We start from the raw sequence: 23,502 nt of genomic DNA, 5'->3' as shown, positions 1-23,502 counted from the left end.
CTACACTCAATTATGTAATGTTAGTGCTCAAATGCAACCATTCAACCAACTAAACTATTTGCCCAGTCCTCTACCTGGGGTTTTAGACAAGGTCTCCATGTGGTGTAGGCTGGCCTTCAACTCCCTGTAGTTGAGGACACCATTGATCTTCCTGCTTCCATTGCCTGAATGCAGGGACAACAGGAGTACACTACCAAGCCTGGTTTAAACAATGCTGAAGATGGAACCCAGGTTCTCATGCACACTAGGCAAGTACTCTACCAAAGAAAGTACAGAGCAAATCTGGAACTTTTTGGTGTATATGTTCTCTTGAAAACCTGTCTTAACAAATTATTTAATTTTTGTCATCTCCTTTATAATCAAGGGAGACACAAAATAAGTTCAAAATGAAAATAACCCAATGACAAGTCAGTCTTTCCATTGTGGCCTCAGCAGCTTTGCCTTAGGGGGACAATCACCTCTATGAAGAGGTCCAATCTCCCACAAAATTAAAAAAAAAAACCACGAACTTGAGCTGTTCCATTTACATATCCGATCTCCTACTCTTTAAACAGGCATAAGAAGACATGTACCCCCATATCATGTCTTGCACCAAAAATATTGTTTGAAAGAATGTGTGTGTGTGTGTGTGTGTGTGTGTGTGTGTGTGTGTGTGTGTATGTATGTATTATTTGACACAGAAGGCAACATCAACACTTCTTAACAGCAGACATGATTTCGGCTGGCTGTGTACTGGGAAGGTATTTGAGTTACTCAACTTATTTATTTATTATATTTTGAGGCAGAGTTTTGTTATGTAGACTTTGCTGTCCTGGAACTCCCTCTGTAGACTAGGCTGGCCTCAAACTCACAGAGATCCGCCTGCCTCTACCTCGCAAGTACTTGGATTAGCTACCACTGCCCAGCTGAGTTGCTCTTTTTCATGCTTTGATGAATCATCAAAGAAAATCGAATTAAAGAAGGGAGGGCAAGTCTGGATAAACTTTGAGGCTAAAGTTTATCACAGCAAAGAAGGCATGCGGCAGGAACCAGGAGTTGCTTCTCATGGGCTGGACAGCAGTGGTACACATCATTAATCCCAGCACTCAGGAGACAGAGACAGGCAGATCTCTGAGAGTACGAGGATAGCCTGGTCTAGAGTTCTACTACAGCCAGAGCTGTTACACAGAGAAAGCTTGTCTTGAACCCACTCCCCGCCAAAGGAAAAAGAAGTTGCTCATCACATTGCACCATCAGTCATGAAGCTGAGAAAAGACAGGAAGTACGAGGGACCTAAACAACACCAAGGCCTACCCTTAATAACTCTCTTCCACTACAGCAGGACTTTGCCTCCTAAAGGTTCCAACAACACCACCAGCCATAAACCAAGTGTTCAATCACTTGGAGCTGTGGGGGGCATTTCACATTCAAACTGAAACAGTTTTCTGACTGGGTCCACACCCAACAAAGACAGCTTGACACACAACATTTCTAAAGCAATGGTTCCTCATCTTGGTATTTCCCACAAGCTCAGGAAAAAAAAAAGCACCATGAACGGAATGCTAGGTATGTGACCCACACTTACAAACCTTGCTGCAAGGCTAACACGATCTCCATGGTTAACCTCTTCCAGAGGACCTGAGTTCAGTTCACAGCACCCACCATCAGATGACTCATACACCACCTGTAACTCCAGCTCCAATGGGTACAACACCCTCTTCTGGTCTTCCTGGGCACCAATATACCTGTGAAATATGCGTATGCGTGTGCGCGCGTGTGCGCACACACACACACACACACCTAAATTAAGGGGGAAAAATGTAAGTAACAAACAAAACCTTCCTTTGTTCTTGATTCTATAAGCAAACGAGAGGGGGTAGAAGAGGGTTGGGGTGGGAGAGAGAGAGAGAGAGAGAGAGAGAGAGAGAGAGAGAGAGAGAGAGAGTTAAATTCACCCACTGTTGTAATGGAGACTCCTTTTACCAGTGACTGACCATGTGAAAATGTCACCTATTTTCTGCACCCCCAGCTCTTATTACAGCAGGTAAAGAAAGAAAAAAGTTAGGTTTCTACCAGCCTAGAGTCCTGCCTCTAGGAAACAAACTCATTTTAGGATGAATGACAGAGATATAAGGGGATTTGTTGATCTCATTCACCCTGCTTCCCGAAAATGTTTTATCCCAGAAGAAGGATCACTCCAAACCGAGCTTCCCACCCCCATACGCACATCATCGTATTGTATACCAAAGCAAATTACATCCTTGAGGTCTAAGCAAGCTCTGATATGCTCATTTTGCATATATATTGTACATTACTTGGGGGAGCGGGTGGAAAGAAGGGCTTTGTTGTGCATGTTTGTTCTGGCCATTGTTTATGCAGGTCTGACTGAATGAGGGAACAGTGGGTATCATTTCAATTTCTGATGTCAACATCAAATTACTTATTTAATTTCATGCCTGGTGAAGCATTGTATAGCTACACGCGGAATCATTTCAGTTCATTTGTTATGCTGTGCTTTCGCAGCGATTGGCTTGCCTTCCAACTGACAGCTTTAATTACGACATGAATTTGATTGCACTGCTGAGGAATTAACATAATGCAACAAAGCATTTAAGCACCCTGCCTTATCACCCAGCTTCCACACACATGGGTACACACACACACACACACACACACACACACACACACACACACGGATAGACACGAAAAACAAGAGATGCTGGAACCCCCTGTGTATGAAAGGTGCACTGGAGTCAGCCTCAGAGTCTGGAAGGCAAACACACAGACTCTTAGCATCAAAGGTTATCTACAATTAGCAAGGAACTGAGCCTATCAGTTTCATGAATATTGTATCATTTGTTTATTTGTTTTTTATTCATAAATAACAAGAACTCATATGTTCCAAGCTGACCTGGAAATTATTGTATGGCTAATTACCTTAAAATATTTTAAAATCAAGTTTTATTGTAAAATTCTGTGTGTGTGTGTGTGTGTGTGTGTGTGTGTGTGTGTGTGTGTGTGGCTAAGAGTGAGTGTAAGGGTGTGTATATACCCACAGAGGCCAGACGAGGGCATCGCATCTCCTGGAGCTGGAGTTACAGGTAGTTGTGAGCTACCCAAAGTGGGTACTGGGAATTTAACTCAGGTGCCCTGTCACAGTAGCAAGTGTGCTTAACCACTGAGGAATCTCAGTTCCCTTAAACTTGTCCTGTGTTTTTGAATTTTTGAATGCACACTTGCCTGGGGGTGCATGCATACACATGTGTGTATGCACACACACGTACGCGCGGGACTGTACTCAAAAGTCTACAAGAGTTTGGCAGTAGAAAACCATGCTTACATGACAAACAATTTACAGATTGGAACATTTCTTAAAGCTTAGCCTCCTGCCCCTCATGCCCCTACTTCATCAATGTTGGATATCCAATCATGGGGCACCCATATTAAGTTTGTTCCATGCTGGGGATAGCACCTAGAGCAATGTGCATAGTAGACCAACGCTTGAACAATTATTACTGCCAAAAGCTTCAAAGTGAATCGTTAGCAAACTATCACCTTCTCCCAAATAAACAGCTAAGAGTGTTATCACTGAGTCCTCTAATAGTTTTTTCACATTTCCTGAAACCTGTATACTTGTTATTTGCAACAATATATTCAGAAGGTATCTTAATTCATGACTTTTTGATGTTATTTTACAAGACAGGGTTTCTCTGTAACTTTGTAGCCTGTCCTGAAACTAGCTCTTGTAGACCAGGCTGGCCTTGAACTCACAGAGATCCGCCTGCCTCTGCCTCCTGAGAGCTTGGATTAAAGGCATGTGCCACCAATGCCCGACTAACTTTATTGATTCCTTTACTATGAAAATTTCATTCAAGTGTTACCATGTTGGAACACAGTGCTTGCAGTATCTTAAATCTTTCTTCTGGGACATGGCAACTCGTGTTTGACTCCAGAATAAACTCTTTCCCATTCCCCTTGAGGTAAGACCTTTTTCTTTCTCCATCAACATTAGCTCTGACTCTTTGCCATCCCGAAAAAAAAAAAAACAGAAAAAAATTTCTTGGCTATCTGTGTTCATTCTGAGTTCCAACCCAAATCTTAGCTGAAATTATTTGAAAACTTAAATGATTTTCCAAGTCAGAAATTACATAAGTGCCTCTCAGACCTCCAAACCACAGACATCAACTGTGCTAAAAAAATAATATTAGAAAACAGTGCTTCCATGCCTTGACATGTGCTGGGAGTTGCCCATTATCAGAAGGCCCTGCGGTATCATGTTACAGGAGATGAGAAAGGTTTCAAAGCTTAGAACAGACAAGTGGCGAAGCCCAATCCAACAATTTCGAGGCAATACCCAATAATGTTGATTTATTTCTATATTCTTCCAGGCAATTAAGTAAGTTTTCATATTTATGTACTTACTTGCATGGGCCTATCTAGCTGTGTGTGGGGGCTTCAGTGTGCCATGGTTTGCATGGGAAGGACAGAGGAAAACTTCAGTTGTTTCTTTTCCCTTCTACCATGTGGGTTCTAGGAAAAAAACTCAGGTCCCTAGGCTTCGAAGCAAACACCTTTATTCTCTGAGTCATGTTGGTGGCCTTCCCCCAGGTGATTTCTAATGAGAAAAAGATGGATACCATCATTTAGGGGGTAGGTGTGGGTAAGGAGACTCAAGGCACATCATTTAGGGGGTAGGTGTGGGTAAGGAGACTCAATTCTTGTGGGAATTAGCAAAAGTGTACCAAACTTGAGTAAGCTAAGTCTCACTCCTATCGGAATAACTAAACTATCCAAGGTGACTTAAGAGGATCAAGGAGGAAAATCAAATATTTGAGACAATCTTGGACTACGTTGTATTGGGGTCATTATTCAAGACTATCCGATACTCAGCAAAGCTGTATTCAGATAGACTCCAGATGCAAATATTACCACAGCTGGGCATGTTGAGAGTCTCTACAGAAAAATATGTAAGGAAAGTCATGGGACCCTCACCAGGGGCTTCTCTCAATTACTTCTGTGCAACTGTGGTCTAAGCATCTGGCCTTGGGGAAAACCTAAAGAATCTCAGCTGAGAAACACGGCAGAAGGGGGCTCCGTCTATGCAATCTCAAAGTTATCACCACCCACGCCAGGAGTAGACCTTCTAGTGTGTCTACTTTATGGTCATCCATGCTCTCTGCCAGAACCTTTTGCTCACTGCTCTATAAGCAAGCCTCAAAAACTCACTGGCTCCTCAAAGTGAACTTGGGTAGATTCATACCTTAATCTGAAGTTGGGACATTTGAAAAAGACTTAGAATTTTTGTTTTATTTTTTGTCTCCTTATAGAAGAAACATTAACAGAAGTAGTGGAACATACCTGGAAAACTAGGACTTGGCATAGGTAGACAGGTCAATGGTTTAAAGTCAGCTTGGTCTACGTACTGAGTTCTACGTCAGTCAGGTATATAGGCAAGTGCTATCTCAAAAAAGAAGAGAAAAACTGACAGAAAAAAAAAAGTACCCCCCCATTTTTGAAGTCAGCTGTGTATTATATAAATCAAAAGGCAGATTCCAATTTCTTTTTCCTCTAAAGAAGTTATAAGTTTCCTTCATTTAATAAGCATGTGGCTAAATTGGTAGAGTGCTGGCCTAGCACTCAAAAAGCGCTGGGGTCCATTCAGGAATCTAACCTGGGCTACATAAGACCATCTCAAAAACAAACAATCTTCGTAGTATTACTTAATATACTTAGGCAAAAAAAAATTCCATTCGCTAAATGAAAAGGGCTTTGTTCTTATTTCTCTGAAATTTAAAAATTCATTCCCATTCCCAACGAAGTAGGTAGGAAAGGTTATTTGGATGAGGTTGGGAAGGTAGGGGAGGGAGCATGTCAGCGGAAGAGCAGGGTAGGTGGACAGGACTAGCTCGCGGGCCATTTCTGGGCCCTCCTGTTTAGCTTGCTCTTGTGATCCTCCTAGGTGGAGGAAGGTGGGTGTGTTCGTCTTTTTTTGCCATCAGAACACTGTCCAAGCTATGTCTGCAAATTATCTTGTTACTCCGAAAAGAACAACATCCTCATGTATCCTTATGAACACTCTCTGCCTCAGTCTCCTGCGACCACAGGCCACAAGAGAGTAATGAAATACACAGCTGAAGTAGTTTCCAGGAGAAAGGAAACTGTGCTTTGAAGTAGATATACATTAAATACTTATGCTCGTCCCCTTTCTGCTTCCAACCTGCCTTTTTCTACATTTCTGTCACTAAGCGGTCTTCAAAGCAGCTCCTTCAACTCATGAAGTTAACGTTTCTGTTTTAACAGCTTACTGACAACAGGGGATTTCAAAATTGATTATCCAGACTGGCTTTAGCTCAGCGGCTACGTTGACAATGCAGCAAAATTGATTATCCATCTGTGGTGGTTTAAATGAGAACTATCCCCCATAGGCTCCAGTATTTGCATGCTCGGTCCCCAGGCGGTGGTGCTGTTTGGGGAGGTTTAGGAGGAATACCCTTGTTAAGGAAGCATATCACTGGTGGCGAGCATTGAGCGATTAAAGCCAAGCCCTACATCTAGTTAGTGAGCTCTCAGCCCAACTACTGCCATGCTTCCCTGACACGATGGACTTCTATCCCTGTGGAATTGTTAAGTACAAATATCCCCTTCCTTCTATAAACTGCCGTGGTCATGGTGTTTTATCACAACTGAAAAAAGGCGAATGAACCAGCTAAACTACATTTCCCTCATCTATTACAGATCCAGAGGACAACGCTACTATTAAAGCTTTTCAAACACAGGATGGATGTGTAGCCTTCACTCCCAGGTAAGCTTGTGCATTCTGACCTTGGGCTCCTTTAACCCAAATATTTCCCTGTATCTTTGCAAACCACCAGAACTATGTGACACCCTGCCTTCCAACTGAATGCTCTGCTGTACTCTACTAAAGAGAAGAATGGGCACAGGCAGGATACACACAGGAAGGATCACATAGGATATTCACTCATAGATTTTTCTGTAGTGCTTTTAAACGTTATCATAATTTTTAATTATAGGTTTATGTGGGTATATAAAGTAAATGAGTACAAGCACACGCAGAGCTGACAGTTCAGGAAGTTCTGAGCCGCAAGACATGAGTGCTGGGACCTGAACTCAGGTCCTCTGGAAGAACAGGAAGGGCGCTTAACTGCTGTGAGCAGTCGCTTTAGTCCCTGGTTTTTTTGTTTGTTTTGTGTTAATGTCAATGAGAACAACTGAAATTTGTCACTAACCCAGGAAAAAGTATTTTGGAGATAAGGTTATATGCACTGACCAGGACATAAGCAGTACTCGCACCAAGCAAAATCAACTATGGAGCCGTAGGAGCTGGGCATGTGGCTCAGTTGCCAGACTTCTTGTCTAGCATGGATGATGCTCTAGGTTCCATCCCAAGCACTGCATAAAAAAAGCATGGTGGTGGTGCACACCTAGCCCTCGGCAAGTGGAGGCAGGAGAACCAGAAGTTCAAGGTCAGCCTTTAAAACATAAGTTCAGGACCAGCTTGGACTACTGTATCTCAAAAACTAAAAATGGAGTACCAAGTTGAAAAAGCACGAGAAATGTCATGTTTCACCATCAAACTGCCCCTCTCCTGTACCTCATCCTCCGTACATTCTCACCCAAATGCCCTTATGCTCTGAGGCCTCTGGCTTTCCCGAAGTCTCACTCCTACCTTCATAAAAAGAGCAAAGTCAGTATTTCAAGGTGCAGAGTTTAATCCTTTTTAACCACGGCCATGATCTTTGGTTTGGTAAACTTCCTCCATTTTGGTTAAACTTTGATTATTCCTTGAACTTTGGTTTCCAGAACTAAAGCAATCAGTTCTTTAGATTCTTGCCTCGCCACTTCAAGCTAGTAGAAACAGAAATACCCACTAATGAATTATTCAACAAACACATGGCACACTTGTTTTTTATTAAAGATTTTATTTATCTATTATGTATACAATTTTTTTTGCTTGCATGTATGCTAGCATGCCAGAAGAGGGCACCAGAATTCATTATAGATAGCTGTGAGCCACAACATAATTGCTGGGAATTGAACTCAGGACCTCTGGTAGAGCAGCCAGTGCTCTGAATCACTGAGTCATCTCTCCAGCCCACATGGAACATCTGAAAGCTGTAAGAATGACTTCCCATTCTGCCACATGTGTCTAAACTCTTTGTCGACCCCGTGTCATTATCTGCTTGTCTATCAATTAATTAATAAATCTCTTACCCCAAAAAGACAATCTGCCTCATTGTGCCCTTTGTACCTAAAACCCAAAAGTTTTAAGCAATAATTTTACATCTTAAGCGAATTTTTAGATAACAAGCTATCATGAGTTGAAAAGTGTCATATGTCCATTTCCAAACTTCAGAAAGAAATTTCATTCAGATGACTTTCTGTATTAACTTCATTGGACAATGGGGTGGCCGGATACTTGATCAAAACTAAGGAACTTTTGGTTTAAATTTATAGGACATTCGGGAAAGCAGACAGCTTGTCCTTCAATCTCAGACCTCAGGAAAAGGCAGGCCTGGTTCTCCCTTAGGTATGAGGGAATTTCTCCTGAATGCATTCTATCCTGCGTATCATTTTTACCTGATTTCAGACCCAAGGAAACTCACTGAGTTTCACGCAGGCCAACCTGCCAAGGAGAATTTCATCTGTAGCTCACAAGGTCTCTGGTCACCAGTTATAGATCTTGGGGCTTTTCAGCTTCTTTCTTGTAAGTAAACCAATTCTGTATGAGAAAAACATGTGCTGGCTCTCTTCTTGTTGGCCTCTGAGTTTTTGGGGAATGCACACTGATAAATGATCCTATGTGAATACAGGACTCCACTGTATTTGTGGGAGATGTTCATGATCTGTTATCTAAAACTTTGTTCCATTTATTTGAATTTTCAAATTCAATCCCCAAGTTTTGACAACTTTCTCAATTATAAAATTATCTATAAATAAGAAGCAGTACTTCCCCCTTGAATAACTCTTCATGAATATTTATATGTTCAATTATTTCCTTAACTTTTTCCTTTGTGACTAATCTGAACAAGTTATGATGTCTCCTTGATGAAGACAATCTCAAAGTCCTGTGGCAAATTATACTCTTCTTGACAACATGGTTTGGGAGGACTTAATAGAGAAAACCCAAGCCCACTGGACTGCTAAATCTTTGCCCAAGAATCAAATCTTCCAACTACATCAAGTTTCGGGTTTTTCTTTTCCCTTATTTTTCTTTGCCTGCTGAATTAAAAAGACAACGCTAGAACAATAGGATGTCTTGATTAGCCTCATTTGAGAGTAAGCCTCCATTGTCTAAGTATCAAATACCACCAAGGAGTGTGAAAGGCTGAAGGGAATTTTTAACTTAGCTGAAAACGCTGTAATGAGAACTGCTGTCTAACAGGGACCAAATATACTCCCCCAAACAAATGCTACTAAAAAGAAAACAGGCAACAGATGGTGTAGACTAACATTTTCTGAAAGGAAAGGAAAGTTACCTTGAGGTCTTGGAGTGTGGCTCAGTTTAGAGAGTGCTGGCCTATCATGAACTAAGCTCAGAGTTCCTTTTCAGTGTGGGGCAAGCCATGATAAGCTAAGTCTGAGCAGGTCACCCAAAGGAAGTTCTTTATTCCCAACCATTATCACCTGCCAGAGTAGAACTTGGCCCTCAATAAATTTAATAAAAGGCCCGAGTCTCAGTAGTTTACCCTGAGGCAATACCTGGTTGTAGGAACCTAACAGTGCCCAAGAACAGACCGTCCAAAGGAAATGCCTAACCTTCCAACTGCTGTAGATAGGATCACCTGCCAAGGCACACTCACCAGGACACACCTAGAGAAATGTCAGCCAATCAGGGGTCGTGAACCTCAGAAACCCCTCATCCCCACATTTACTACTATAAAAAGCGAATTCTAATTGAGCTCGGGGCTCTCTGGCTATTCCAATGCGTTGTACATGCGAAACACCGAGTTTGCAAACTTGATTACAATAAAGGCTCTTTGCTTTTAGGTACAGGACTCTTGGTTTCCTTGTTGGCTTTTGTGGAGCTTTGCGGATTTGGGCATAACATTCAGCGCACTATAAAGCAGGCATGAAGACACATACCTGGTATTCCAGCATGGGGGAAGTAGAGACAAGAGGATCAGGAGTTCAAGGTCATCCTTGGCTGCACAGTAAATTCCAGGCTAGTCTGGGATACAAAGAACAATACTCCCAGATTACGGCCAGAGAAGTTTCTTTGTCATAATGTGTGTGCAGTGGTGGGTGACCCAGCCAGAGCTCATGAGGTGAGGGTACCAGAATTGAGAAGATCAGAATTACAAACTTAAGGGGGAAAAAAAAACCATGGTTGGAATTGATAAACCTGAAGATGGAAGAACAAGGTTCACAGGGATAGTAAGTGGCCAGGTATGGTCAACTTTTTGATATTATACTCTAGTTCATGTTGAAGAACCATAAAATTTAGCTGTTTTTTTCCTTTTAATAAAGTGAGAAAGAAAAGAAAACCTAAAACTTTAAAAAAGATTCCGTATTGAGGTGGTTTCATAGAAATGCCCTTCCACAAGATGCTACAGGTCGCAGGTTGGGTGCATCAATTTATAAGGTTCCCTATGATGGTCACATCAGAATATATGTGGGAGAAAAACTCTAGGTGAACAAAACAGCCGCTAAGACAAAGCAGGAATGGTTTCTTAGCACACCCAAGTCGGGAATCCTTTGCATTCCCTTCAAATCAATGAAAAAATTCTTTTAGTATATCAGCAACTAGGCAGCATACACAATCCAGAGGAGAACTGCCCATAGAAAATAGTTCTTCTGGACATACAAAAAACATGGGAGGAAACAAAAAATATAAAACATGCAGTACATTCAAGAAATACTTGACACTGCTAACCATCCAATTTAGAAAAAAAAAAGGGTCAGGACAAGAGAATGGCTCTGTGGGGTGCTGTAGGAACTCCTTTAGCCAGGAGCCTTTAAGCGACCAGAAAACTTGGGCGTGGCCTCTTATACTATAAGTGAAAAGTTAAATCGTGTAGGCACTCTCTCTCTGCCAGCTGCTGGATTCGGTTCTTTTTTCCTATTTCGTGCAGAAGACTGTGATCTGTCAATCTACCCCTTAATAAATAATCCTTTAGTATACTCAACTCTGAACTAGGGCGAGATTTCTTTTTAATGTCCATCTTTATCTGGTGCCAATGTGGAGCTCGAACCCATGACCCTGAGATTAAGTCTCATACTCTACCTGGATGGGATAATAGATAGATTAGTGTGAGCTTACTAACACTAATAATAATATCACAGTAATAATAATAGTAATAGAGTGAATACATTGAGCTATTATGTATAGCCAATTTAAATTGGTATAGATTCTTGTATATTGATGCAAATTGAAATTATTTTGAAGATATTCCTATTTCTGTCTACAATATTTGTACACTAGGCAAAATTATTTTGTCATATTATATGCATGCATGATTCTACCTCTGCTTAAGACATTTTGCACACTGATACAATTTTAGGATATATTTATTATATTGCACTATACATTTCGACCTCTGATCAAGATACTTACACATTGTTTACATTTTGAAATCACTATACTCATTTATTGCACAGTTGTTTAAAGCTTGTTTGATATTTGAATATAAAGTCTTAGCCTTTAAGCTATATAGGTATTAAGAATTAAAGGTCAATAGTCATCCATGTTTCTGATAGTTAGACTAATCAGATTCTTTACATTCATAGTGATTGTATTCTACATACATGATAAGTAATCTTCAACCACTTCAAAGAGCTGTAGAATATGGCATTTAAATAATGTTCTGTTGACATGAGACATGATTGCTCCTGTCAGCACCAATGTATTCCCGAGAAACTGTTGAGCACCAAAGACACTCCACTTGGAGTATCTTGGCAAAACTGGCCTTTGGGCAAGAAACTGCCCATGTATCGACCACTGACAAAATGAATGATGTCCAAACAGGACAAAAAGAACACAATAAAAAAAAACCTGTAAATCTTGCCAAGACGGGGAAGATGGATTTAAAAAATTTCCTGCCTCTCAAATGGTCTGTTGGATACTCTAGGCCTTAGCCAAAGTTGGCTTCTCCAAGGTTGCAAATGAGACTTTGGGTGATTGCCCAGGTAGCCAGTTGTCTGTCATTTGTTGCACATTTTGGAAGTTGCTTAATTACACTTCCTGCTTACTCAAGTAACATTTTTTCCCCCTTCTCAGCTCTTCCATGGGGTTGAAGACTAGAGAGTTGTAGTTACTTTCCTCTAGTGACTTGGGGAAGTTATTTGTAATACAAGAATCCATAGGATAGGATAATTATTGAAAAATGTATCACGTTTCTTGCTTGATGCTGTTTATGATGATTGAAATTCTAATTTTTATATCTGATATTTGTTTTAATTGTATATTATTTTGTAGTAGGCTTAAAACTCTCTTATTTAATGAAGAGGGGAAGTGTTATAGGAACTCCTTCAGCTAGTAGTTTCTAGCACCCACTTTGGGTGGCTCATTATTGTTTTTAATTCTAGTTCCAGAAGTGTCCTCTTCTGGACCCTTGGATATATTGTGCATTGTGTGTGTGTGTGCCCGCATGCATGCACGCACACACACACACACACACACACACACACACGCGCGCGCGCATTTTTTAAACTGTCATGCAAGAAAAGAGAAACATGAAAATGTAAGAAAAAATAACTACAACAGACATAATTATCAGACAGAATATTAGAAGTTATATTTCCTACTCATTAAAAAAAAGAATAAGCAAAATGTATATTTTTGAAAATTAAAAGGCAAAAACAGCAGAAGTTTGGATTTTTTGTCAAAAATTGCAACGTGCTTGGGAAAAAAACAAACAAACCCTGAGCCAAGCAAGTGTTCTACCACAGAGCTACATTCCTCCCTTTTACAAATTTTATTTTGAGACAAGGGCTTGCTAAATTCCCTAAGCTATCCTCGAATTTGAAGTCTTCTTGCCTGGGCCTCTAGAACAGCTGAGACTGTCTCTCTAATTGCCTCAGGTGGCCTTTCACCTACAATCCTTCTGCCTCATCTTCTGGAGTAGCTAGAATTGTGGACAATTCTACATAGCAGGTAGTCTTTTACTTTCCGTTTTCTACTACCATTGACTACCAAACCAAAACTGTAACATCTTACTCTCCTAAGAGCTGACATGGTATCAAGAGGAATCCTGTGGTTAGGATGGATTATAAATGAAATTGTTGTTTTGAGAAAGTCTGTGTAACTCAGGGTGGCCTTGAACTAATGATTCTTTTACCTCAATATCCCACATGCTAGAATGTATCACGGCTACCACGTTGCTTCCACAGCCTATCATTTTGTTCTAAGTATATGTCCTGGTTAGATGTTTTTTCTTCCTCAACTTGTCACAAGCCAGAGACATCTGAGAAGAAGGAACTTCAATGAGAACATGCCTCTTTTAGAATGGCCTATAGGCAAGACTGCGGGGGCATTATTGTCATTGATGATTTATTTATTTATTTAGGAGTGCCCAGCCCACTGTGGGCAGGGCTACACCTAGATAAGTGGGCCGGGTATATAAGAAAGCAGGCTAGGCAAACCATGATGAGCAAAAGCAACAAGCAGCACTGCTCCCTGGCCTCTGCTTCAGTTCCTGCCTCCAAGTTCCCTTCACGATGAACTATAAGCTGTAAAATAAACCCTTTCCTCTCCAAGTTGCTTATGGTTATGGTAGTTTATCAAAACAACAGAAAGAAAATTAAGACTATATTACAATGCCAGCATTTGTTGCGGCTGCCTATATTCTTTTGTGTATATACGACATATTTCCTCTATTTTTTCTTCTCTTGAAAGACAAACAGGTTGTTTTGCTCTTGGGTTGTTGTACAGAGCCTCAGAAATCAATACAAACTCTCGTTTTTCATCTTTTTAGCTATGTGTTGAAGAATGGACCTAATAGGTCATAGAGAAACTTTACATTTTAGCCTTGCATTTCCTATCAAAACTGTTATCTTCAGTGGCCATACCATTTTATACTCTTGTCAGGAACATATGGGTGTATCAATTTCTCCATGCAATTGACATGTTTTTTTTGCTTTTATTATAATAATCTTATTATGAGTAAATTGATTCTTCAGTTTCTAAAAAGATTTTATTTTTATTTTGAATTGATGTGTATGTTGGAACGGGTATGTGGAGATGAGTACAGATGCCTGAGTCGAGCTGAAGTTAAGGTAACTGTAAATACACAAGATGGACACTGTAAATCATTCTTGGACCTCTGGAAGAATAGTGTAAGTTCATGAACACTGAGCTGTCTCTAGGCCTCTTGTTTTACTTTGAATTTGCATCTCTAAGGATGAAGGACTTTGAGAATCTTCCCACAAACTCTGCAGCTCTCTGGAGTTCTCCTTTGCACACACAGCAGTTCAAGTTCCCAGGGTAACATTAAAACAGACTGTCCTTTTACTGTGGAAATACAGGAATATTTTTTGCACGCTGGATAATAAACACTTATCAGGTATGTTTTTCCCATTCTACACAATGTCCTTCCAATTTCACGATCACTCCCTCTGAGGTACAAATTATCTCTTGGCCTCTTGCTGGTCACACTTTTGGTGTCGCACCTTAAACAACCCAAAGGCAAAGGCACAACTCATGAAGATTTATCTATTTTCTCCTGTGAATTCCATTATCTTATCTTACAGGTTTGTCTTAACTGATTCATTTTTGAGTTCACTTTTGGCAATTTTGTGCAGAAGCTGGAATTTATTTCTATGAAAGCCACAGCAGGTAAAATGGAAAAAGCACCCAACTACCATTGAAATTGATGACTATCCTAAACTAACCAGGTTTCCATCCTGTAAGCCAGTCATTCTCAACCTGTGGGTTGTGACCCCTCTGGGGGAAAACGACACCTTCATAGGGGGCTGAGACATCCTGCATATCAGATATCTATATTAGACTTTATAGCAGTAGCAAAATTCCGGTCATGAAGGACTGATGAAATAACTTTATATTTGGGGTCACCACAACCTGAGGAACTGTATTAAAGGGTCGCAGCATTAGGAAGGCTGAAAACCACTGGTAAAATTTATAACTGAAGTCTGATTAGGTAAACCTGGAATACTTACAGAGTCAGTAAACCCTCATACTAAAAGCACAAGGTGGGTATGGGAAGAAATGTCTGTCAGAACTTGAAGGGCTAAGGCAGGAGGATCAGTTGCTCAAGTTCTTCCTTGGCTAACAGCAAGTTTTATCCTAACCTGGATTACAAAACACAAAAACAAATATAAACAAATCATACAACAAAATCCCAGAAGACCTAAGTAAGCATTCAGTGTTTGAAATTTAGGTCAGCAGAGCGCTTACCATTTCAAGATTGTATAATTCTATCATAAATCAAGAAACTAGCATTATTATATCCAGAATTTCACTCACAGTCAAAGACAGTGTTCCTTCTTTAACAACATATTAAGGAATGCTGCAAAAATAATGGCTTTGCTTACTCCTGCTAATTCTTCTGAGAATGCAAAATGTCCACACACCAAACAACTAAGTTCCTTGAAAGTGTTGGGGGAAAAAACTTATGTATTGGTGCTGTCTACTTTGGTTGATACAGGGAAATGTAACATTATCACAGTACCATCACATGGAACGTGTCAGGGTGATGTATTTGGACCTAAAGAAAAGGGTGGAGTAATACACACAGTCATGAAAAATGGGTCATTCAGTACTACTATATAGAAGAGGTCAGTGTAACACATTATTATCAGATGGAATGGGTCAGTGTGGTGGTTTAAATAACGATGGCCCCCACAGGATCATATGTATGAATGTTTGGTCACTAAAGAGTACATAGAATTCTATGAAATGATTAGAAGGATTAAGAGGTTTGACCTGACTAGAGGAAGTGAATCACTGGGACTGGGCTTTGAGGTTTCAAAAGTCCACAGCAGACTTCGTGTCTCTCTGTCACTCTGTCTCTGTTTCTGTCCCTGCTTTCAAAGCAAGATGAAGCTCTCACCTACTTCTCTACCACCATGACTTCATGCTGCCATGAAAATAAACTAAGCCTCTGAAACTGTGAATGAGCCCGGAATTCAATAATTTTTCTCATAAGTGTTACGTTAGTTATGGTGTCCTTTCTCAGCAACAGAACAGTGACTAAGAGAGCCGGGATAACGAAGAATCAGCCTATGAAGTGAGTCAGGGCAATGCAGTATCAGCAGATGGAATGACGAGAGGTCACGATGAAATGTGTGAAATGTGTCAGAACAATGCAGTATTATATACTGAGGAATGGTATTAGAAATGGGATGGGAAAGCTATCTGCAGCATTTTGTTTTAGTGGACATTGCTTACTAAAAACAGTTTGAGATACAGAATCTTATAACATATATGTCCTTAAAAATCATATATATATATATATATATATATATATATATATATATATATATATATATATATATATATATGTGGGCTGGTAAGATGGTTCAATAGATAAAGGGGCTTGCTTCCACACCTGGGAACCTGAGTAATTCCTGGCACTCATATGGTAAAAGGAGAGAGGCAACTTGCCCAAGTTGTCCTTTGACCTCCACACACAAGTCAAGTCACATGCAACCCATTCACACATAAATACTTTCACGTACAAAATGTAATAAATGTACACACACATTATTCCTTGCTTGTAACATTTAAAGCGAAAGTATAATGCCTCTTTCTCCTTGATGAGAAATCTCTAGTATTTCCTCTGCAACACACCACCTTGTTCCTAGTAACTACTGTTGCTGAGATTGAAAGAAGGGAGGAGAACAGGATCACACACATAATCGCTATCAGACCTCTACTGCTTTGTAACGGAGACTCAAAACTTCTCTCCTTTGCACACCCCCACATCTTGCACTTAACTCGATTAATGTTGCTTCTTGACATCATGAAATAAAATTTCTCTCCACTGAGCCTGTATTTCAGGACAGCTTCCAAGTGTTTCTCAAAGGGGCAAAGATGGGGCCTGAACGATGCTAAAATGACAAGTAAGGGAAGGAGCCAAAAGAGTCTGTAGCAGTCGGTACTGGCACAGACAATAAAACAGATCCAGGAGGACCAGGAGAGTCCAAAGCAGGGTGGATGGATTTCAGGAGAAACAGGGGAATTACTACTGCAGCCTCAGGCTACAGAAGCTTTGGACCCTACAGCTTCTTTCCTTTGAAACATGAACATCGGCTTTGACATCCCTAAGATTTTAAACTACCTCACAGAAAGGTGAAGGTACCTGGGCTTTGTTCTAAATTCCATCTTTAGCCCTGGGTAGCACATCTACCCAGGAGATGGAAGAGGTTATTATCCTATTAATGAGATAATCTACTTTCCCTTCCCAGAAGCCTCCTCTTGGTACAGCTTCTGCCTGCCCATTTTTTCTGAGACAGGCCTCAAAAAGCAAGACATTTTGTTTTACTTTCCTTTATCCCCTTTTTTGGATACTGGCCAAAGGCTAAGCAGGCTTTCCCTGGGCTTTTCACTGTCTCTTTGAAGCCTCTCTCTCTCCTTTATCCATGTGGCTGCTTGCAAAACACAGGGCTTTCTCCTTCTCCGCACTTCCCTTCTCCGGACCGTGTAAAGGCCTGTCTGGCAGGAATCAATGAGTCCTAACAAGACACTTGTGCTCCCCTTGTAGGTCATCAAACAATTGCAAGAATGGACCCCAAGAGATTAGAATTTCCCCAGGAATCTCCTTCTGGGATTATGAAAGCCTATAAAGCCCTAGGGGTAGCTAGAGGAGGAACAAGCCTGCCAGAAGAGAGATTGACAGGTGACCTTGCAGAAGAGACCTGAGCAAATGGGAACTACACACGGCTAGACTGCTTGATTATGCAAATTTCTTGCCTTCTATCAAATACTTACCTTCAAGCATTGTGAGGAAGTGCTGTATCTCTTCCTCCTAATGTGAACATATCAAATAAATCTCCTAATTCTGATTTTTATTATTCATTTGGCTCTGCTGATTGACTTAACTTAGAATAAGTGACTGAACCTGGTTTGTTACACCACAGGCCTGGACCCCTAAGTTAAGTTACAGCAGCGGCAGAGATTGACATCTTGTCTGTTATATTGTTTTTTCCCTTAAAAGCCTAGTAAAATAGTACTTGAAATGCCTTTTGATTCCCTGTCTAACTTCTTTTGTTAAGGAGGCTATGAAGCCAAAAGAAGACCTTGCTATCCTTGGTAACACCGAAGGGTGGAAGGGACCTGGACTGCAGGTGCGTAGGAGCCAGGTGTACAGGAGAACAGGCACATCCAGGGCCTCAGTCATTTTTTTAACAAGGTTTTCCAATTTGAAATCTGCTAGGAAAATTAGTAATAATTCTCTCTCTTGCCAAGAGAGGCCATCTACCCTGATTGGACAGATAACTCATCCTAACATAAGAAAACAAGCAGAGATAGATTGTTACAGGATTCCAAGGTATAAATTACTAAGGGTCATAACATAGCAACATGATGTCATCTTGCAGGTATGGTACTGACTGACTGCTATTCTGATAAAAATATTGCTAGTTCTTTTGGTTTGACTGAGTTATGAATTTAGTGTGGATGAGCAAGTATGATGGTGTGGTGGTTTGAAAGAAAAGAGCTCCCAGAAGGGAGTGGCACTGTGAGGACGTGCGGCTTTGTGGGAGGAAGTGTGGTCTTGCTGGAGGAAGTGTGTCACTATGGGGTGGGCTTTGAAGTCTCATATATGCTCAAAATACTGTCCTGTGTCTAAGACCACTATCTGTTGCCTACAAACCAAGATGTAGGACTCTCAGCTACGCATATGACTGCCAGCACACCCCCATGTCCTATCTTGATGATAATGGACTGAACCTCTGAACTGCAAAGAGCCACCAGAGTTAACTGCTTCCCTTTATAAGAGTTTCCATGGTAATGGTGTCTCTTCACAGCAATAGAAACCCTAACTAAGACACAGTATGTGCAGGTGAAAGGCAGAGAACAAATTTTCAGGAATTTCTTCTTCCACCTTGTCAGTTTTGGGAATCAAACTCATTTCTTCATTCTTACTGGCAAGGACCCTTACTACTGAATCATTTTGCTGGCCCACCTCTTATTTCCTAGGGAAAAAGTATCTCCACTTTCATTTTATTTTTTTCAGTGTTTATGTTGTATGTTCATGTGTATGTACACGTGTCTACGTGTGTTCTCAGTTGTGGGAGCACACGTGCATGTGGGGATGGAGGCTGACTCTGACACTGAGTATCCCCCTCAATCACGCATTTTACTTTTATTTTATGTGCATTGGCGTTTTACCTTCAGGTATAGAATTCCATTGGACTGTAGTTTTGGATGACTTTGAGTGCCCATGTGGGTGCTGGGAGTTAAACCCGGGTCCTCTGGAAGAGCAGTCAGTGCTCTTAGGCACTCCGGGGTCTCCTCTTCAGGTCCTAATCTCTAGTCACTGAGGCAAAGTTTCGCACTGAGCAATGGGCTGGCTACTGTGGCGATAGTAACAAGCCAGCTTATTGCAGGGATTCACTATCTCTGCCTCTTAACCACTGAGATAACAGGAAGGGTCCTATGCCCACCTGGCATTTACTTGGGTTCTGGGAATATGAACTCTGATTTTAGGATTGAACAGCAAGCACTTTCATTAGCCATTTCTGAAACCCCCATAATTTGCCAGAATTCATTTTCGGTCAACCTACATTTTGAAATGAAAAAGTAAGTCATAAACATATACAAACACATATACCAAGAAAGCAAGCCTAACAATGCTACCAGCGAGTGAGCCATCTGAACGGGGTGCAGGATCCTTGCACCGGGAGGGAATGGGGGTCCAGGAGTGGTCTGAGGCATTTCACACTTACATCGCTGAGCCTCTCACGAGAGCTGCTCCGGTGGAAACCCTTGGATTCTCCGCTAGCGCTTTCGCTGTCACTGTCCCTGCAGCTGTTCTGTCCTGGCTTGAGCTGAAAGGAACAGAGAAAAGCAAGACAGGAGAAAGTCAGAGACATCTGCACACACACACACATATCATGTGACTCATGAGCTTTGCACTAGGAGCCTTGCCAATTTAAAGTCCTGAGCCTTAACGTTCTACTTAGCTTAAGCTTATAAAACATCTGGGGTGTGTGTGTGTGTGTGTGTGTGTGTGTGTGTGTATGTATATGTGTGAGTATGTGTGTGTATGTGTGTGTGTGTGGATTCACACTAGTGCAGGAGTATGGAGGCCAGAAGAGAGCACTGGATGCCTAAGAAGCTGTCCACCGTGAGTGCTGGGAATCAAGCTCAGATATCCTCCTAGAGCAGTGCATGTTCTTTACTACTCCTCTATTTGCCCTTTTTAATCTCTCTCTCTCTCTCTCTCTCTCTCTCTCTCTCTCTCTCTCTCTCTCACACACACACACACACACACACACACACACAGCCTTTTCTTTTTGGAGACAGAGACTCATGTGACTGAACGACCTAAAAGTCGTTATGTATCTAAGGGTGACTGTCAAATTCTGATCTTCCTGTATCCGACTTCTGGTGACTTGGATTAGAAGTATCAGGTATTATCATACTCGGGTTACACAGTCCTGGGGACTGAACACAGAACACAGGAGCCTTGCACATACAAGGCAAGCACTCTATCAACCACGTGGATCTCAGGAATGAAACCCAAGTCAACAAGCTTGGTGGAAACTGCCTTTACCAGCTGGACCAGCTTGGCCGGAATCAGTACTATTCAATAGCCACACTGACCATCAAACCTGCATGTGGAGCATATACTCTGATTCATAAGTGACATCAGAACTCTCATTCTTGACTGGCAATATAGCTCACTCATAGAATAATTGTACAAAAGCCCGGGTTTGACCTTTGGCACTGTGAAAACTCTGCACGGTAACACGCGTACCTGTAATCCCAGTGATGGGGAAGTGGAGGCAGCGTTAACATTAGTTAAAGGTCATCCTTGCTACACAATGAGTTCAAGGTCAGTCTGGCTTACCTGAGTCCCATCTCAAAAGCAAGACAAGACATGATGTATTATTTAACTGATTCTCTCACAGTGGTAGGCAGAACCATTTTAAAGCATGGATGAAGAAACAACAAAAAACCTCAGAGTTGGGCCAAGATCTAGGACCCAAATTCCTGATTCTATTGCTGTTTGCTGGTTCAATGCTCAGTGCCCAGGCAGAGGATCGCAGAGAACACAGTCACAATTCTGCAGTGTATTACCATCCCCCTGGACTTCAGCATGTCTGGGGTGGTGGCGGGTCTTGTGAAGACTCAATTCCCAGAATCCACACGGTAGAAGAGAACCTTTTCCTGAAAGTTGTTCTATCCCCACCATATGCAGGCATGCCTGCTCACTAGCAAAAAATTAAACTTTAAAATAAAAGAGTATCAAGGACTATTCCTTATACAAACCTAGCTTAACTAAACCTGGACATTATACCTCGTCCCTCTTCCATGCTTCTTCATGAAAGGAAAATGATTTTATAACAAGGCCCACAACAGACCTCTGAGGCTCCAATGTCAATTATCTGACTAAATGTTGATCTGGGCTGAGGGCAGAACCCAAGGAGGAAGGCAGGGAATCAGCTGGCTTGCATTCCCCAGGCCCTGGCGGCAAACACACTTAAGTGAATTCTGTTTGGAGAGCTGAACATAAAATCCATTCCCCCACCCCCCGTGCCACCTCTTTTTCCTCCAAAGCCCTGCTCAAGTTTAAAGGAAACTTAGGATTTTAAGCTGTCAGCCAGCTCAATATTTCAAAGACACGGACTGACTACCCTAAGCACTAAAGCTAAACCACAAGATTTCAGGGAAGACGTGCTCATTCCTAATCCCACGAATACATTTTCAAACCGGTATTTTCAACCGCAACCAACGGATCATTTGTGGGTAGCATAAGTAGCTGAGAACTTGTAATCCTTCACCTGGAATTCCCAGCTATTACCTACAAGCAGGAGACAACACAAAGGCCAGGTGTGAGCTTAAACATTTAAAGACCTGAGAAAAATCAATCCGGTTGCATTGATTTGTCCCAGCATCCATGGTGGCCAGCATTAGAAGGCTTTTGCTGTAACACAGGCAGCGAGAAACCTGACTAGCAAGCTTTCCAGTCTTATGATTGTGTTTATGTGAAAATTTCTATAGCCCCTTCTCTAATTTCACAGGAGGCAACTGAATTAGAGCAAACTAAACAGAATGAGGGAGTGAGTATCCGGCATGGGTAGTGGTAATTCTATCAACGGAATTATCTTTTATAAAACACAAGAGGCCAAGTTTCCTTTTCATTAGATTTCATTGTGGAAAACATGTTCTCTGTATTCTGGAACTGTGATCTCAGGAGTGTGTCAACTGTTATTAATGACTGAATGGTTAATCTTGATTGTCAACTTGATGGGATTTAGAACTGCCTAGGAGACAAACTTCCGGGCATGTGTGTAAACAACTTTCTAGACTGGGTGAATTGAGGTAGGAAGCCTCACTATGAATATAGGCAACACAAGTCAAGGAATGGATAAAAATGAGAATGTGAGGGGCTGGTGCCAGGGCTCAGCTGGTGAAGGGCTTGCCCCGCAGGCACAAGGACCTAACTTTGTATCCCAAGCACCTAAGTAGAAAGCAAGGCATAGGGGCATGCCTTTCTAATTCCGGTGCTAGGGCACAGAGACAGGAGCATCACCAGGGTTTAGTGGCTAACCAGTCTTACCAGATCACCTGAGTTTGGGTTCAGTGGGAAAAGGAGAGGAGGAGGTGAGGAAAGAAGAAAGTTCTGAACACTGTTTCGGTGAGGTGCCTACAAGTGACTTGGAATCTGATACCTCTCAGACACTAAAAACTACAAAACTGCTTCTATTAGCCCAAAACATGCATGAGTCAACATGTAAAGCAGTTCAATGGATTTCAGAGTTGAAAAGATAGCAGGTTAATAAAGACAGGAAAGTAAGCCAAGATCAATTTCACTGCAGAATTGTAAACATAAGCAATCAGGCAATCAGAGTGATCTGACCGATGCCCACATCCTACCAGCAGGTAGGGCAGAAGTTCCATCACACATCAGGAGTCACAGAAGCGCAGTACAGGAAGTACACAACTCCCTTAACAAGGATGATGCAGAAACACAACTCTCACCTCCAAGGCAATGAGACACAATACATTCTAGAGCCAAATACAAGTGAACAAAGACTGTGAGTGCAGATTCAAGTTACCTCAAATTCCATGTTCCAATATGATACCAGTTTGATCAAGATTGAACAGGAGCAGAAAAATGAAGGCAATAACTCAAAGCACTTTTGAAATATATTGGTAAAAAAATCATATATTATGACATATTATGGATTAGAGCAAAACAGAGAAATCTCTATTAGCCTAAGAAGTGATTTGAATGGGTTCTAATCTCGACAAGAAATTAGAGGTATGTATGCACATTCCAAAGAATTCACCTAAGGTTCACAAAGATGTTAGAGATGACAGAGATGCAGAGGAGAGTAGGAAACAGCTCTTAAAGGTGATGTGGATCTAGACTT

The 23,502-nt window shown here is 41.3% G+C and overlaps 1 protein-coding gene across 3 annotated transcripts in view; it reads right to left on the bottom strand.

The window, feature by feature from the left end:
- Auts2 (activator of transcription and developmental regulator AUTS2) overlaps positions 1-23,502 on the bottom strand; it is a 1,095,788-nt gene that overhangs the window by 603,721 nt on the left and 468,565 nt on the right. For all 3 annotated transcript variants that reach the window (XM_075977650.1, XM_075977670.1, XM_075977660.1), the window contains exon 3: positions 19,846-19,947. In XM_075977650.1, the coding sequence (XP_075833765.1) occupies positions 19,846-19,947 (102 nt within the window). The remainder of the gene's footprint in view (positions 1-19,845; positions 19,948-23,502) is intronic.

The sequence above is a fragment of the Microtus pennsylvanicus genome, chromosome 1, assembly GCF_037038515.1.
Source record: "Microtus pennsylvanicus isolate mMicPen1 chromosome 1, mMicPen1.hap1, whole genome shotgun sequence".
Lineage (NCBI taxonomy): Eukaryota > Metazoa > Chordata > Mammalia > Rodentia > Cricetidae > Microtus > Microtus pennsylvanicus.
Note: the sequence above shows the minus strand (reverse complement) of the source record. Positions and strands in the feature narration are given on the sequence as shown.